Raw genomic sequence first — 13,979 nt, 5'->3', positions numbered from 1 at the left:
CATCAGCATCAGACCCTACGACAGAAGCTTTCTCTCCGTATTTCCTTGTTGTCACGTTGTTGCTTTTGGGGCTTATACCCCGCCAGTCGTCTGGTGCAGGGGGTATATTGGTTGCATGCAACGGCGGAAGGTGCCAAAGCTGTGCCATGCACAATTTTAAAGCAAATATCAATTGGATTTGCAGCCAGTTCATAAGCTCGACTAAAGGGTATCCAATAGTCGGCACCTGTGGACTTCTTGTAAAGTCCCTGTTTGGCTCTCTTCTGCTTTGGTCGACCGCCAGCAATGGGGGGGACTTACACATGTCAGTTAATGCTGAAAAAATGTTTACACAACACAATTGCCTTAGGAGCGAGGGGGATGGGGCTGGGGCTGGGGCTTGGGCTTTGGCTGGACTAGGCGTGGGCCCATCAGGGGGTTGCAGCACCGATGCCAAAACTTTTAAAGGCCAGTTTTCCATCATCTTAGTTTAGTTTTTTGTGTTTGTAGCTGGGCGATAGCTGGGGGATAGCTGGAGGTTAGCTGGTGGATAGCTGGAGGGTAACTGGGGGTCGCTGCAGCCGGGAGTTGTCGTTGTCGAACAGGATAAAAGTCAGTGGCGTACAATTAATCAAATGCATGATTTATATTCCTCTAGCCATTCAAGTCTAACCTAAATACGTCCCGCTGCGCCGGATCCTGTCAAATGAGATGTCGGGGGCGGAACAACTTACAGGCAACTCCGTAAAGGTTCCGTACAGTCAGGGTCCCGGACAAGGAGCACACAGGAATAATTTCAACTTTAAGCAAATTCTACATAATTCTGCCAAAAGCTAGGAAAGAGCACAGAAAGAGGCCTGTTCTTGTTTCTGCCCATAAGGAAGAGGCACTGACGACAGCAGGGTACAAAGATTATGCTAAGAATATTCCCGAAAGAATATTTTCAAAATTTCCGCTATTTCCAACTGATTTCACGTTTCAACACAACCTCGAATACCCTTATTATTGGGACTATAAATGTTCCCGTACGCATGCGGTCACACTGCCCCTGCAACTGTCAAAGTGAAGAAGAAAGCGAAAAGTGAACGAAAGCTGAAATTAAAAGAACTGTCAGGCCGCGAAATAATAGAAAAAAAGAGCAAAAATCGAATCATGGCAGCAAGGAAGCCTCAGGTGAGTGGAAAATGATACGAGAAGACATCATAAGTGGAGCAGATTAAAGCCAAAGTCAACACAGATGTTCATGTTCCAAGAAGCGCCAAAGACGGCAGTCGAGAGCGATCAGAGGACTGGAAAAAGGATTTCCAAAGAGCTCAGCAGCGACTCGGATTCCTCAAGCGATCACGACAGCACTTCGGATGATTCCAGCATCAATTCCGGTAAGCCAGGTAATGCCAGTTGAACTGCCGAGTATTATGAAAGTTTTCCAACTTAGACTCAAATTCCTCGGAATGTGGTGGGTGGAATGAATCGCCAAAAGGACAGTCCATGGGGGGGTAAGGCGATGATCATGCATTTTTATGGGCCATATAATTTTCATTCTCTATGTAGCATTGAAGATTTACTGGAGATGTCGTCGCCCACATACGAGTATAGCAGTGGCCCAATGCCATCGATGCCTGTGTACGACGAGGACACCGATCAGTTTAAATCTCCCACTAGCCAGTACACCGGACTGTCCGCTGGCAGAGTCGCTGAAAAGTGGTAGACAGTAATAGATATTTCTATGATTTTGATTCACTTTACCCAAACGAACCACAGGGAAACGCCGGAGGAGCCAGTCAGTGATTATGAGGAGGATTTAAATGGCTTTTCGGATCCCAGCTGTGATTCCGACACCCCGGACGACGAGGAGGAAGACGAGGAAACAGTTCATCCGTTTGGCCAGAGAAAGGAAAGCTGGTTGAAGCTGCCATTGGGCACGGGCGAGGTGCCTTTTCGGTTTGCCAGCTCGAAGAAAGCCGCCCAACAATCCACCGGAAGTGGCAGTGATTACACCGACGAAGAAGAGGCTGCTCGCAGCATGGGTAACGAGTTCTACGATGACAGTGCCAGTCACGGCCAGGACCCCACCGAGACGCTCGTGTTCCAGGCCATCAAGCAGGAGGAGATATTCGAGGAGTACGAGCAGACCTTCCACGCAGTTCGCGCCATGGTGGCGGTGGTGTGCGGCCACTTGAAGTACGACATCCACCAGCTGCTGTATCCCATGCTGGTGCTGACCTATCTGCAGATGGTGGCCAGCGACAACGTGAACGGGGCCATGACGTTCCTGAAGAACTGCGGCAAGTGCTTGGACGACGCCTCCTACAAGTCGCGCCTCGCCAAGCTCATGAAGATCCTGCGGCCCGAGGAGGTGCCCGCAAAGGCGCGTCTGCTGCTCAATGGCAACGAGAAGGTGGAGATCCAGATGTCGCGCGGTGCCTACATGCAGTGCCTGCTCCTCTTGTCGCGCCTGCCGTTCTGCCAGCAGGACAAAATCCTGGGCCACTTCCGCATCCGGATGTACCAGGACGAGAAGCTGCCGCAGCAACGCACCCGCCTGGGACATCCCAGGCTGGACATCATGCTGTGGACAGTGCCCGGGAAGCCCGGAGAACGCCCCAAGATCTCGTCGCCCGCTGCCGGTTCTGGTCGGCGTCGCAAGAGGGAGTTCGCCGCACACACGAACGCCAATATGCCGCCCAGACAACAGCTGTACACGCCCCCGCCGAGTCTCAAGGACGAGATTAAGCGCCGGACGCACGAGCAGCAGCGAGAGGCGCTGGGTCGGGAGCACCTGCCCTCGGTCTACCTGTACACGGCCATGGCCGGGCAGGAGAACATTATCTGTGCGGACTTCTCGGTGAACTTCGACATGGTGGCCCTCGGCACGAACGCCTCCCTGGTGCACGTCTTCTCGGTGGATGCCGCCAAGAAGCTGGAGGATATGACGCTCGACACTGGTAGGTCGGACAAGCGGGACAAGCGCATCCTGTACGGCCACCAGGGGGCTGTCTACGGCTGCGCCTTCTCTCCCGACGACCGTTACCTTCTCAGCTGCTCGCGGGACTCCGATGTGCGTCTGTGGTGCCTCCGCTCGTGGCACTGTCTGGTCATCTACGAGGGTCACCAGAGCCCCGTGTTCAGCGTTGTGTTTGCCCCGCTGGGCTTCTACTTTGCCACCGGCTCGGCGGATGGCACGGCTCGTGTCTGGGCACAGAATCTCAAGAAATCGGCGCGCCTCTTCTCCGGCCACTTGGCCAGCGTGGAGGTGTGTCTGTTCCATCCGAACAGGTACTACCTGGCCACGGGCTCCTCCGACTGCACCGTCCGCCTCTGGGACATCGTGAAGGGCCACCAGGTGCGTCTGCTCAGCGGCCACGCGGCGAGAATCCCCTCGCTGGCCTTCTCCAAGTGCGGCCGCTTCCTGGCTTCTGGAGGCGGCGATAATCTGGTCATTGTCTGGGACCTGCCCCGCGAGCGAATGATCCGCTGCCTGAGCCACCACACGGCAGCCATCTACTCGTGCGACTTTGACATGAACAATAATCTGCTGGTCGTGGGCAGCCGGGATGGCCGGCTCTCCATCTGGGACTTTGACCGCCTCGTCCAGGAGTCTGGACGAGCCCACAAGAACTCGCCCTCCAGACGGCCCACAGAGGAGTTGCTGCTTAAGTCGTATGCCAACGATGAGGGAGCCATCTATAAGGTTTCCTTCACCAGCGGCAATCTCATGTTTGGCGTTCGCCTGGAGTCGACAAAGAAGTCCGAGGACCGAGCTGGAAGTGAACATGGGACGTTTGCTGTATAAAATGATCCCCTAATATTCGATTCGATTTGTGAGAGTTTTTCGAAGTGTATAAGCCAATGAGTTGAATAAAAAATGTATTAACCTCCAAGACAATTCGGCGGGAAACTGGAAACGAAGACATGTACATACGAGTACCAGATGCACGAGTGTATTTTTATGAACATATTTACATATAAGTAGATCAGCGATTGCCAGTGCATGAGCCTTACTTTCAGTTACTTCTCAGTTTAAAGATTTCATCCGAAATGCCACTTGGAATCAGCAGAGCTCTGGAGTAATCAAAGGCTTTTGGTGCACCAGCTAATCCCTGTTCCATACGTATGCCAGAGGCTTATTTGTCATTTGTTGCAGGCGATTTCCTCTAGCTATACTAGACAATGGGCTGTCACCTCCAGGTCCCCCTGTGGACTTTCTGCTTTAGGCTTTGAATCATTAGCGACCACATATCGCTGGTTGAAGTGTGCTTTGCATAGGAATGCTTTGAATACTAGTAAATAAATTATATTCGCACACATACTGGCCCCCAGTGAGATCCACGGATTTAATATGGCAAATCCATTTGGCTGTGTCATCTGGTGGCTCCATTGGAGTATGCCACCTGCACGATGGCTCTCACTGGACACGTGGCAATGGGCCATGAGCCATGGGCCATGGGCCATGGGGGAACACGTCTGCACATTTACCGGCAACGCCAGACACACAAATGCACTTCGGGACTGCTGCTGGTAAGGGGCTGCGTGGGGTGTAGTTCCGCTAAAAGCCCCAACCAAAGCCGGGCCCGGACCCAGGCACTTAGGCTGGCAATCCTTTCTTTGGAAAATCAAAATTCTAGGCAGGGTTCGTTCCAGCAACTACCTGGCGGGCGATGGCTAGGGGAACTGGGGGAACGAAACTACACACAAGAAACTCCCCCGGATTCAGAGCGCTTCCAAAGAGGATTCGAAGGAACGCCTATGCCCGTATGCACCGGCGAATGGACCACTTAGGACGCCTTTGCGGCAGCGGAGCAGGAGGAGCAGGAGGCACAGGAGCAGCCTTGCCACTTCTAATGCGCAGCACGTTTTTCCAATAAAATAGCAACAGCAACAGCTACATTGGCAACAATCCTTTAAGTTCTTCGATACATCTGAGTGGCGCGGAGCGGAAGGCAGTGCAGAGAGAGCCGGTTTTGATACCGTTTATACTTGTGGAGGGCATGTTGAATTCTGGGCAGTATTAATAGCTGCAGTCAGAGACAAAAAAAACACCGAAAGATTCAAAAAAGTATACCAAAAGATTTACCAGAAGATTTACACAAAGAGTATAAATTAGAATGCATAAATACTTAATTTAAATATAATGCACATTAAAAATAAATATATGTTATATTTAAATTAGATACAGAATTTTTAATTTAAACATGGGTGTTTTTACTTTATACTATAACTAATGCTATTACCATTTATTTTTCTATGCGTGCATGGCATCCACAATTAAATATATATCGGCGATCGGTTACCCTTTGTTGGAAAAATATATAAATTATTGTGACAATGTATTAAAAATCAGAAGTTAAATTATACTATACCTGATTCTATAATTCTTATAATTCTTACGATGCCTGGCTTTTTCTAGCGTATCTATTAAAAATCATCACTTTCGGATTACCTGCAAAGTCAGAACGGGATGCAACTTTCTTCCGTTAATTCATATTTAAACCTTTCCTTCACTAGTTTACACTATACACTACACTATTAGATATCTTATAGTCGTAACGTTTGACTGGTTCTCTGAGCTGGTTCTCGCGCCTCTAAGCAAGGAGCCAACTGCGATGAACATCGATTTTCATGTGATTTGTGTAGACGTGTTTGGGTTTTTATTGATTTTCACTTGATTCTCTCCATATGCTTAAATATACTTAAGCCAGTACGTGCACATTTCCATCCGCATTCGCAATTCGCAATCTCACCCTAGCCCCCTCCCCCCTCGAACCATCCCACCATCCCATCGCATCCCAAGTCCATGGCATCCGTACCCTACCGAGGCAAGCAAGCGGCTCTAATGTCAGGATCATGTGAGGTTATCAACATAATTTCCAAAAAAAAAGGAAAAAAAAAACCGCCCATCCGCACCAGCCTCCATCTCCATCTCCAGCCACCAGCCACAAAACATGATTCTAGTTTATGATGTAGTAGGTCTCTGTTTCCTTTCCTTTCCTTTCCTGCACCATCATGGGTGGTGGGGGAGCGTTGATGGAGACGGTGCTGTCGAAGATGGGCGCGTGTGCGGCTTGATAAGACGCAACTCCTCCTCGCCAACAATTCGGCTCAATTTGGTTTTGGCTTCCAGCCCGATGGATGCCCCCGATGCCCCCGGGGAATACTTATTTTTTGACAGCCTAGTTGGCAGTCAGGGAGTCAGGCAGTCGGGCGGGCATCAGGTTGAGGAAAATGTCTTTTTATTTTAAATAGAAAAGCGTTGCTGGAAAAATTTATCGCTTAAAGTTTAAGCTGAAATATAATAAACATGCACAGGAGATATCTCTACTGTAGCAATATAGATATAGATAAATGGTGTGCGTTCCCTTGTTCAACTATCTTTGTGTAGGTATACTTAAAACTCGAATATTTGACTGCAGATCTGCACCCACAAGTCGGGAAAAGATTTCCAAGAGCTGCAGCAGTGCTCTTGCTCATCGTCTCAGGTTTCGTATCCATGACATCGATATATAGATCGATTGGAATTGAAATTAGGCCTTGGACAGTGTCACATTTTGGGTTGGGAGTCCACTCCAAGTGTCCTGTTCTGCCCTGTCTTGTTTCGCGATACACTGGAATGGGAACAGGCCGCCCGGCAATAAGATGTGCCATTGCCAATGGTTGATGGTGGCCCATCAATTTTGGATGGCAATCAAAGTGCCTGGCATTTCTGGAGCCCACTGGGGACGGGCCGGTACGCGTTGGCTACCAGTTTGCGCGCTCGTTACTCATTTCGTTTCGGTATGTCTGACATTTGACATGATTATGTACATTTGTCCCCCGGTGGCACTGGCAACGCGAAAAGCTGACGTAATTTGCAAAACCCCAAACCCAAGCTAAAGCCAAGAAATACTACTGGTTGACTGTGAATGGTTGGGTTGGGATAGGGGTGGGTTGGGTGGTGACCCCGACGAGCGGCAGCTCTAATCTATCAGCGGTTACCTCGAAATTCTTGCACTTTTCGCTCTTGGCGCGACAAGAGCCTCCTTAGCCCCGGCATTCTCATTCACACTTCCTTCTCGCTTTTTTTTTTCGTGTTTCGGGCGGGCTTCTTTCGCAACATCGAGGACATGGGCAGGCGGCAAACATCGCAGGCATCGCAGGCACAAGTGTCCTCACAGCACTTTTTCCTTTTTCGTTTTTTCTTTTTTTTTTTTTTTTTATACTTTGTAACGCAAATTCTGAAGTAAGCATGAATAATGCATGCATTGTGTGTAATTCTTCAAGTACTTTGCTTCAAGCCGTCGACAAGCACACATCAGCAGCGGCCTCCACTACCAGTTGCCAGTTGCCAGTTCTCCAGACCCACTCCCTGTCCCAGTCCCAGGCCCTGTTCCGCCCTTCTAGACCAGACCACAACCTATTTATATTGCTCCTGGATCCAGGATGCCTTTGGTGTGTGTGTTGTGTGTGTGTTTGCGGGGTGTCGAAATTTATTGCGCGCTCTTTGAATTACAAATGTATTTAAATATTTTCTCCTGGGGTACACGAACTACTACTGGGCAAGGGCGTGTGATACTTTTGCTATTATCCTCATAAGCTGCGACTTCATTTCGATGCTGATTCGGCAGAAACTAGTCTACTGGCAATTAATGCAATTATTGCAAATAAAAGCTTGGCTTGATTTATTTATTTCTGTATCGATTTTTGTTGGCTTGCGAAGCTACGGCCGGCTCCATGGCGGGTGGCATCGATGTGCACTTGCGAATGCGAAACGCACAAGAAGCTAATGACAAGGCAGCGGATAACCAAGACGCCCATTTAATGGAGCTGTTTACCTGAATAATGTAGCAAACAAAACAGAGAGTACCCAGCACCCAGCACCCAGTACAAGGCAAAACCTCTGGCAAATGTACAGACCCAGACCCCCAGTCCAGCTGATGGCAATAAAATAAATGTAGCATTCGGCTCGGTTCCCACAACTGTTTGAGGGGCATAGCCATTCAAATTACGGATTTTATATGTCATGAGTGCATCACAAACATGGAATTTACCTACAGCAACGAGTAGGCAAAGTGACAGCTAATGATATGTAATTCAATTGGTCTGCAAATCTTATTATTTTATGTACGATATACCCGTAAGTCGTTCATTACTTTCTGCTTCTACAGTAATAATATTTCCTAGAAAATTACTATTCCCTTTTGCAGCTTTTGCCCTTAAAATTAAAATGCATGGAACATAATTTGACTGTTCCTATTGTGAAATTCTTTCTATCAAAAAGTTTGGCAATTCCTTCGCCAAATCTACGGCAGCCCTTGGACTTAAATGTGTACCGGGGAATGGGTTCGCCCTAACAGGCGGAACGCATCAGTTGAGGCTTTTAAATGTCGACAAAAGTGATGGCAAGCCCAGATCGAAGTGATGAAGCAGACGCACGATGCGATTTAAATTATACAGCAAAGTTACGAAAATATGCACAAAAGTCGAAACTTTACAGTTTTCGGACATTGGATGTTTTAGATGCCTTTTAATGCTATTAGGGACCCCTGACCCGCTGAAGCCTGACCCTCCCCCCACGCGCGTAGGCTTATGGTAGGCTGCTGCCCACCGTTGGAAATTCACTTTGTCATTTACACAGCCATTAGCTGGGGGCAGGCACAAAATGCCGAAAGCATAGCGTTCAGAAAAAAAAAAGCAGAGTGGAATGGAGTCGCCTTTTTATTCTGAACATTTTCTTGGCCCGAGCCGGAGCCCGGATCCGTGTGACACGTTCACAAACGGAGTGCCCGGACAGGGCAGCAGCAGCCCAGCCCAGCCCAGCCCAGACCAGTCCAGCCTGAGAGCTGCCGTTGCCGTTGCTGTTGCCGTTGCTGTTATTGACCAAATGAGCACCGCCCCAGCCCAAGCCCTTAAGGTACGGCAGTGGGTGGGAGCGAGGCAGGGTTTGGTGTGGATGGGATTCAAACTTTTAAAAGTTTTCAGCTTTTCACTTTTTCTTTTCAATTTAGGCGAAGAAGCTGCTGTATCGAAAGCAGTAGAAGCAGGGCGGCAGGGGGCAGGGGGCAGTGGGCAGTGGGCAGGGGCCGGTGGAGTGCCCATGGAGCGTCGTTAATGGTTTTTGCGAAACTTATGAAACAAACTATGTCCGTCCACGCCACTCCGCGCACAGGACCAGTCCGGGTCCGGTGTGACAGGGCCAGCCAAGGGATGGGGGCGGGGGAAACCATCCCGAAAGAGGGTTGGCACAAAAGTTACGCTGGGGTTTGATCTCAACTCAGACTCACATTGGAGATAGACTTCGCCACTCAATTGGAGTTTTCACGGCGTATTCCTCCATTAACACTGGACACTGGAGCTTTAAAAATATGAAACTAATCCGTGATAATCATCAGTAGAAGGCTCTCCTAGAGGATTCTGCTCTGATGTGGATTTGGCGATAAAAGAGACTTCTCCAGGGTCTTCAATGTGCCTTCCATCCAGAGAGAGGAAGAGAGGGACCCTCGCATACAACACACACACACACACACACACACACACACAATTGCAATGCCGTGTAATGTCACGTACTTTCACTTTTCTCCTTATGCCCTCACCCCCACCCCCACCCCCAACCACTTTCTCATCAAAGCAAAGGGGCCCAGGGGCTGGGGGCTGGGGGTCTTTGGCGTCAATGCGTCGTCCTTCGAAAAACGAAACCCATTCAAAGCCTCCGTGCGTTTGAATTCTATTAGCTCCAGAAAGGATTTTCTCTTCTGTGGGACAGGCTGCTGTCATAAGCACTTTTGCAGTGTGCTCCCCCTCCAGCCAGTCCGGATCCGGATCCGGGTCCGTGTCCGGGTCCGGGTTCTGGTGCGTTCGCCTCCTGCGTTACGTTTGTCATTTACCCACGGGGTGGCCGGTAATGGGTGGGGTGGAGGGGTGTGGTGTGGTATATTTTCATCATTTTCATTTCTGAGCTTCGCCTGAGTTCTGGCTGTGGCTCCTCCTACGGCTGTAGCTCTGACTGTGGCTCCTGCTCCTTGCTCCTTGCTTCGTAGTCGTAGTCGCAGTCGCAGTCGTGCCATGCACATCCAATTGACATTTCAGCTTAAGTCATTGTATGAGGCTGGCAACAAAGGGAACGAACGAACGCCAGCGAAACGGAAAGCAAGCAAAGCAAAGCCCGGACAAGTAGCAAGCTGTAGTAGCTGAAGCTGTCCGCCATTCAAACACGCCGACGAACCGACGAACCGACCAACCAACCAACCAACCAACCAACCAAGGGACCAAGGGACCTAGGGACCAACGGACGAACGGACCAACCGGGGCCAGTCGACCCTGTTAGCCCCTGTCAGCGCTGCTGGCGGTGGCGGTGCCGGTGGCAGTGGCAGGGCTGTGCATTTATTCTGCTCACTGTGCGAAAAACAAAGCGCCAGGAAGGAAGTAAAGTGCAAAAGCTGCAACGGCAACAAAGGCGCACACAATTACCAAGCACTGTGTCCCCCTGCCTCTGCCACTGCCACTGCTAGGGGCCCCTCCCTCGTGTTTACACAAAAACATTTAGACTGATCCAGAGATAGACGTGAATGTGGGTTAATGGATGAGGCAAGGGACAGCGAAAGGATTGACATGGACAAAGGCAATGATGAGTAGTCCTCTGGGATGACGGGGGGGTGGGGTGGGGCAGGGCTTAGTTCCTTTCTCCCAATTAGTTTCCGTTCTTCGGGAAGGATTTCTTGGGGCCATATCGGATCACAGGTTCGCTATACCTCACCAGAACCACATATATCGACAAGTAATATCACGCAAAAATCGTATAAAGATTCCGAATCTCATGGGGGCCAGCTTGAGGGAAAACGATTCCTGATGCCTCACTGCCGTCTGCCCTCTGTCCTCTGCCTCACTGCCTTCTGCCGTCCATTGTCGCCACTAACAACGCAGCAAATGAAGGCAATATCTCAAATGGGAACCACATAAACGAAATAATAAATATCAAATGATTCCATAATGAATGCCAGGCCAGGGCGCAGGAAGGCATTGCCTTGCCTTGCCTTGCCTTGCCTAGCCTGCCTGCCACTGGGGGCCGGGCCGGGCCGGGCCTGACTGACTGGCTGACTGACTGGCTGACTGACATGCCAAAGGACCAACTACCCAGCACCCTCATCCTCTCATCCTCTCATGCTCAAGCTCATGCTGGCTGGCTGGCATTTCTTTCATTACTGAAATTGCGAAGGGAAAATAAAAAATTTCTTAATTTCGTTTCGTTTCATCATCAGGGACAGCAGCAGCAGCAGCAGCAGCAGCAGCAGCGACAAGATTTACAACATACTGTGAGAGCATAAAATAAAAATCTTATTTTTGTTCAAATGCGAATAGTATGGTGGGGTGTGGGGAGGGGGGTAACAGAACGGAACGGACAGGCACGGGGCGAGCGAAATAAATAAATGAAATAAAATATAAAAAAAAAAGAAGTGGAAGAAGAAGCCAGGGAATAGAATGAATAAAAATACTCGAACGTACAAAAGGCAGCGCCAAAGTGACACAGCACCCCGGCCCATTGTCTGGCCCAGAGCCCCGAACCCCTGACGTAGCCGCGGAGTCCTGGCGGCAGGCGGCGGGCGGGGGGGCGTTGACAACCTTAATAGTTATAGAGGATATGGGTATATATGTGTGTGTATGTGTGTGGCATGTGGCATGGGGCATGGGGGCATGCTGCTTCGGGACCTTCGCAATTGGAACGCATACATCGTCGTACCCCCCGGCATTCGGCTGCAATAAAACGCACATGTGTTTCGTTTCCAAGCTCCGTCGCCATCTCCGTCTCATAATTTCTATGTGGTTGGCAAATAAATTTGATTTGAGCGAATTGCCGTAGATTGACTCTGTAGTGTCCCCCCGCCCGCACACAACCCCCCAAACTGGCAGTTAACTCGCAGCGTTCCTGGCAACCGATTTGGGGACGAACAGACAGTCGCAGAGGCAGTGGAAGAGGCAGTGGCAGTGGCAGCGTCCCCCACGCAGGAGAAAGGAATTCGCTTTTCGCTTTTGCTGAGCTCGGCTCGACTCGATTTTCCCCTCGCCACCCCCCATCGAACTGTTCGTTGACCTTCTCGCCATTTTAGGAGGAGATCCAACACACACACACACACAGACACACACAAAAGGGAAATTGAAGCCGTATTGCCGTTATAATTTATATACAGATATTCCTGGAAGGAAGTGCAGGAAAAGTCCCCATAGAAAGAGTGTCTTCGCCCTTTGAATTCTTTGGCTGAAATTATCCCAAAACAGAGCACAGATTTTTCTCATTTCTTATGACAAATGTTGGATATTTTCCTAACTCTGAGGAGAACAATAAAAATATTCAGAAATGAGTCTGCGAAAGTCTAGCAAAAGACTCGTATTATTCGTTTTATTTGGCACATGCCCTGCTGAGGTATACTTGTTATGGGCTCTGAATCAGTTCGCGACAAGCGAAGAATCTGTTCATTAACAACGAGCGCGTTGGACTGCCCGGAACGATGCTTAACACCCGCGCCAACACGCCCAAGGGGAAGCGGCTGGCACCAGAGAGTCAGAGCCAAAAGGCAGGAGGCAGGAGGCAGGAGGTGGCAGGCAGGAACAGCTTCATAGATAGAGGCGAGCTTGGGGCCCAGGCGAATGGCAGAAGGCAGGAGAATAATTCCATGCAAAAGGAAACAACGCAGCACAAGCACGCGCTGATAAATGGGGAGTGGGAGTGAAAGAAGAACTACGAATGGCAAAGGGAATGGGATTGGAAATGGTAATGGGAATGGGCTTGGGCTTGGGCTAGGGGTGGATGCTGATGGAGGTCGCAGGAAGCGCGTAGAAACGGAAACGCAAAGGACAAACACGCCAGGGGCAGAGGACAAAGGTCACAGGCTGTGCGGCAGTGCGGCAGTGCGGCCGGGGCACGGGGACCCTCTGAGGTGTTGCCAACAGGAAAAGCTTCAATCAGCGAAAAAATCGTGGGAGGGCAACGTCCAACTACACATTTAGTGTTTATTTCGCATTTATTGAGAGCCCGGTCCGGGAATCCGGAGACCGGGGAATGAAATCAGCAAGAAATAAATGTCCTTGTCGCAAGCTACCCAACCAGCCACCCCCCACCGCCCTTGCTGCTCGTACACAATATATAAATTGTTTCCAAATCATTGGATACCCGGCCACAGCAAATACGAAAATGAAATTAAGTCCAACGAGGACGAGTGCTGTGGCCAGCGCTAGCCGCACTCTGGGCTACCCTTCAAGCGGCCAAGACGCTGTGTCCCAGTGAATCCCACTAGAGTCCAAAGTGACTGCCACGATCCAGAGCTGCACCAGAGCATCGATCCCCTGTTAGCCGTCCCAAATATTCCCTGACTGCGACTCCTTTGCCCTGCCCCAAAGGCGAACGTTATCGCATAGCTTGGCTACCCCATGTCAATAAAATGGCAGAACTAAACTCAAACCCAACATCATATGATGCTGATCTTGATGGTGATGTGACCGAGGGGGAGGGGGCGAGGCAGTCAGTCGGCCAATGAATGTTTGCTCCAATGAATGGGGCTAGCTGGCTGGTTGGCTGCCTGCCTGAGTGACTGCATGAATAAAGATTTCGAGGGACAAAATCTGCCAGAGACATTAAAATTAGAGCGAGAGTCAAAATGCCTTTGGGCACGGCTCTAACCGGTCCCCGTCCCCTGTCCCCCACACACAATTGATGCGTGCGGTTTTAATGGACAGCACACAGTTTCGGGCAAATAATCGGCATCGGGCCACTGGCCAGCGTCCATCAGGCCATCACTCCATAAGCCAGCCACCTACCCAACGGCTGCCGTTCTACAAATGGTCCTTTCCACATGGACGCTGCACGTTTGATGTATGACACTCCATGGGCTCCGGCTCTGGCTCTGGCTCTGCTGACCGAAACAACCTTTGATTTATATTTGATTTTGGAGCAGGTCATGCAACATTTGTTTAACTTTTCCCTCGCGATTCGTTCCGGCCAACTGTAATTTATTTAAAAGGGGGGGATTAGTTATCGG

The 13,979-nt window shown here is 50.0% G+C and overlaps 1 protein-coding gene across 1 annotated transcript; it reads left to right on the top strand.

Moving 5' to 3' along the window:
• Positions 1–991: 991 nt before the first annotated feature.
• On the top strand, positions 992–3,839 carry LOC111072706 (transcription initiation factor TFIID subunit 5). The gene is made up of 5 exons (XM_022364719.2): positions 992–1,152; positions 1,217–1,358; positions 1,415–1,475; positions 1,531–1,683; positions 1,741–3,839. Exons 1-5 carry the CDS (start codon positions 997–999, stop codon positions 3,770–3,772), a joined length of 2,544 nt encoding a protein of 847 aa, XP_022220411.2. The 5' UTR covers positions 992–996; the 3' UTR covers positions 3,773–3,839.
• Positions 3,840–13,979: the final 10,140 nt, after the last annotated feature.

Source organism: Drosophila obscura, unplaced genomic scaffold (assembly GCF_018151105.1).
Source record: "Drosophila obscura isolate BZ-5 IFL unplaced genomic scaffold, ASM1815110v1 contig_1, whole genome shotgun sequence".
NCBI lineage: Eukaryota > Metazoa > Arthropoda > Insecta > Diptera > Drosophilidae > Drosophila > Drosophila obscura.
Note: the sequence above shows the minus strand (reverse complement) of the source record. Positions and strands in the feature narration are given on the sequence as shown.

Coding starts and splice junctions, on each gene's coding strand:
- LOC111072706 (XM_022364719.2), top strand. CDS start 997: ATGTTCCCGTACGCATGCGGTCACACTGCCCCTGCAACTGTCAAAGTG. Junction 1,476..1,530: donor AAAGGACAGTCCATGGGGGG/GTAAGGCGATGA, acceptor TTCTCTATGTAG/CATTGAAGATTTACTGGAGA. Junction 1,684..1,740: donor GGCAGAGTCGCTGAAAAGTG/GTAGACAGTAAT, acceptor AACGAACCACAG/GGAAACGCCGGAGGAGCCAG.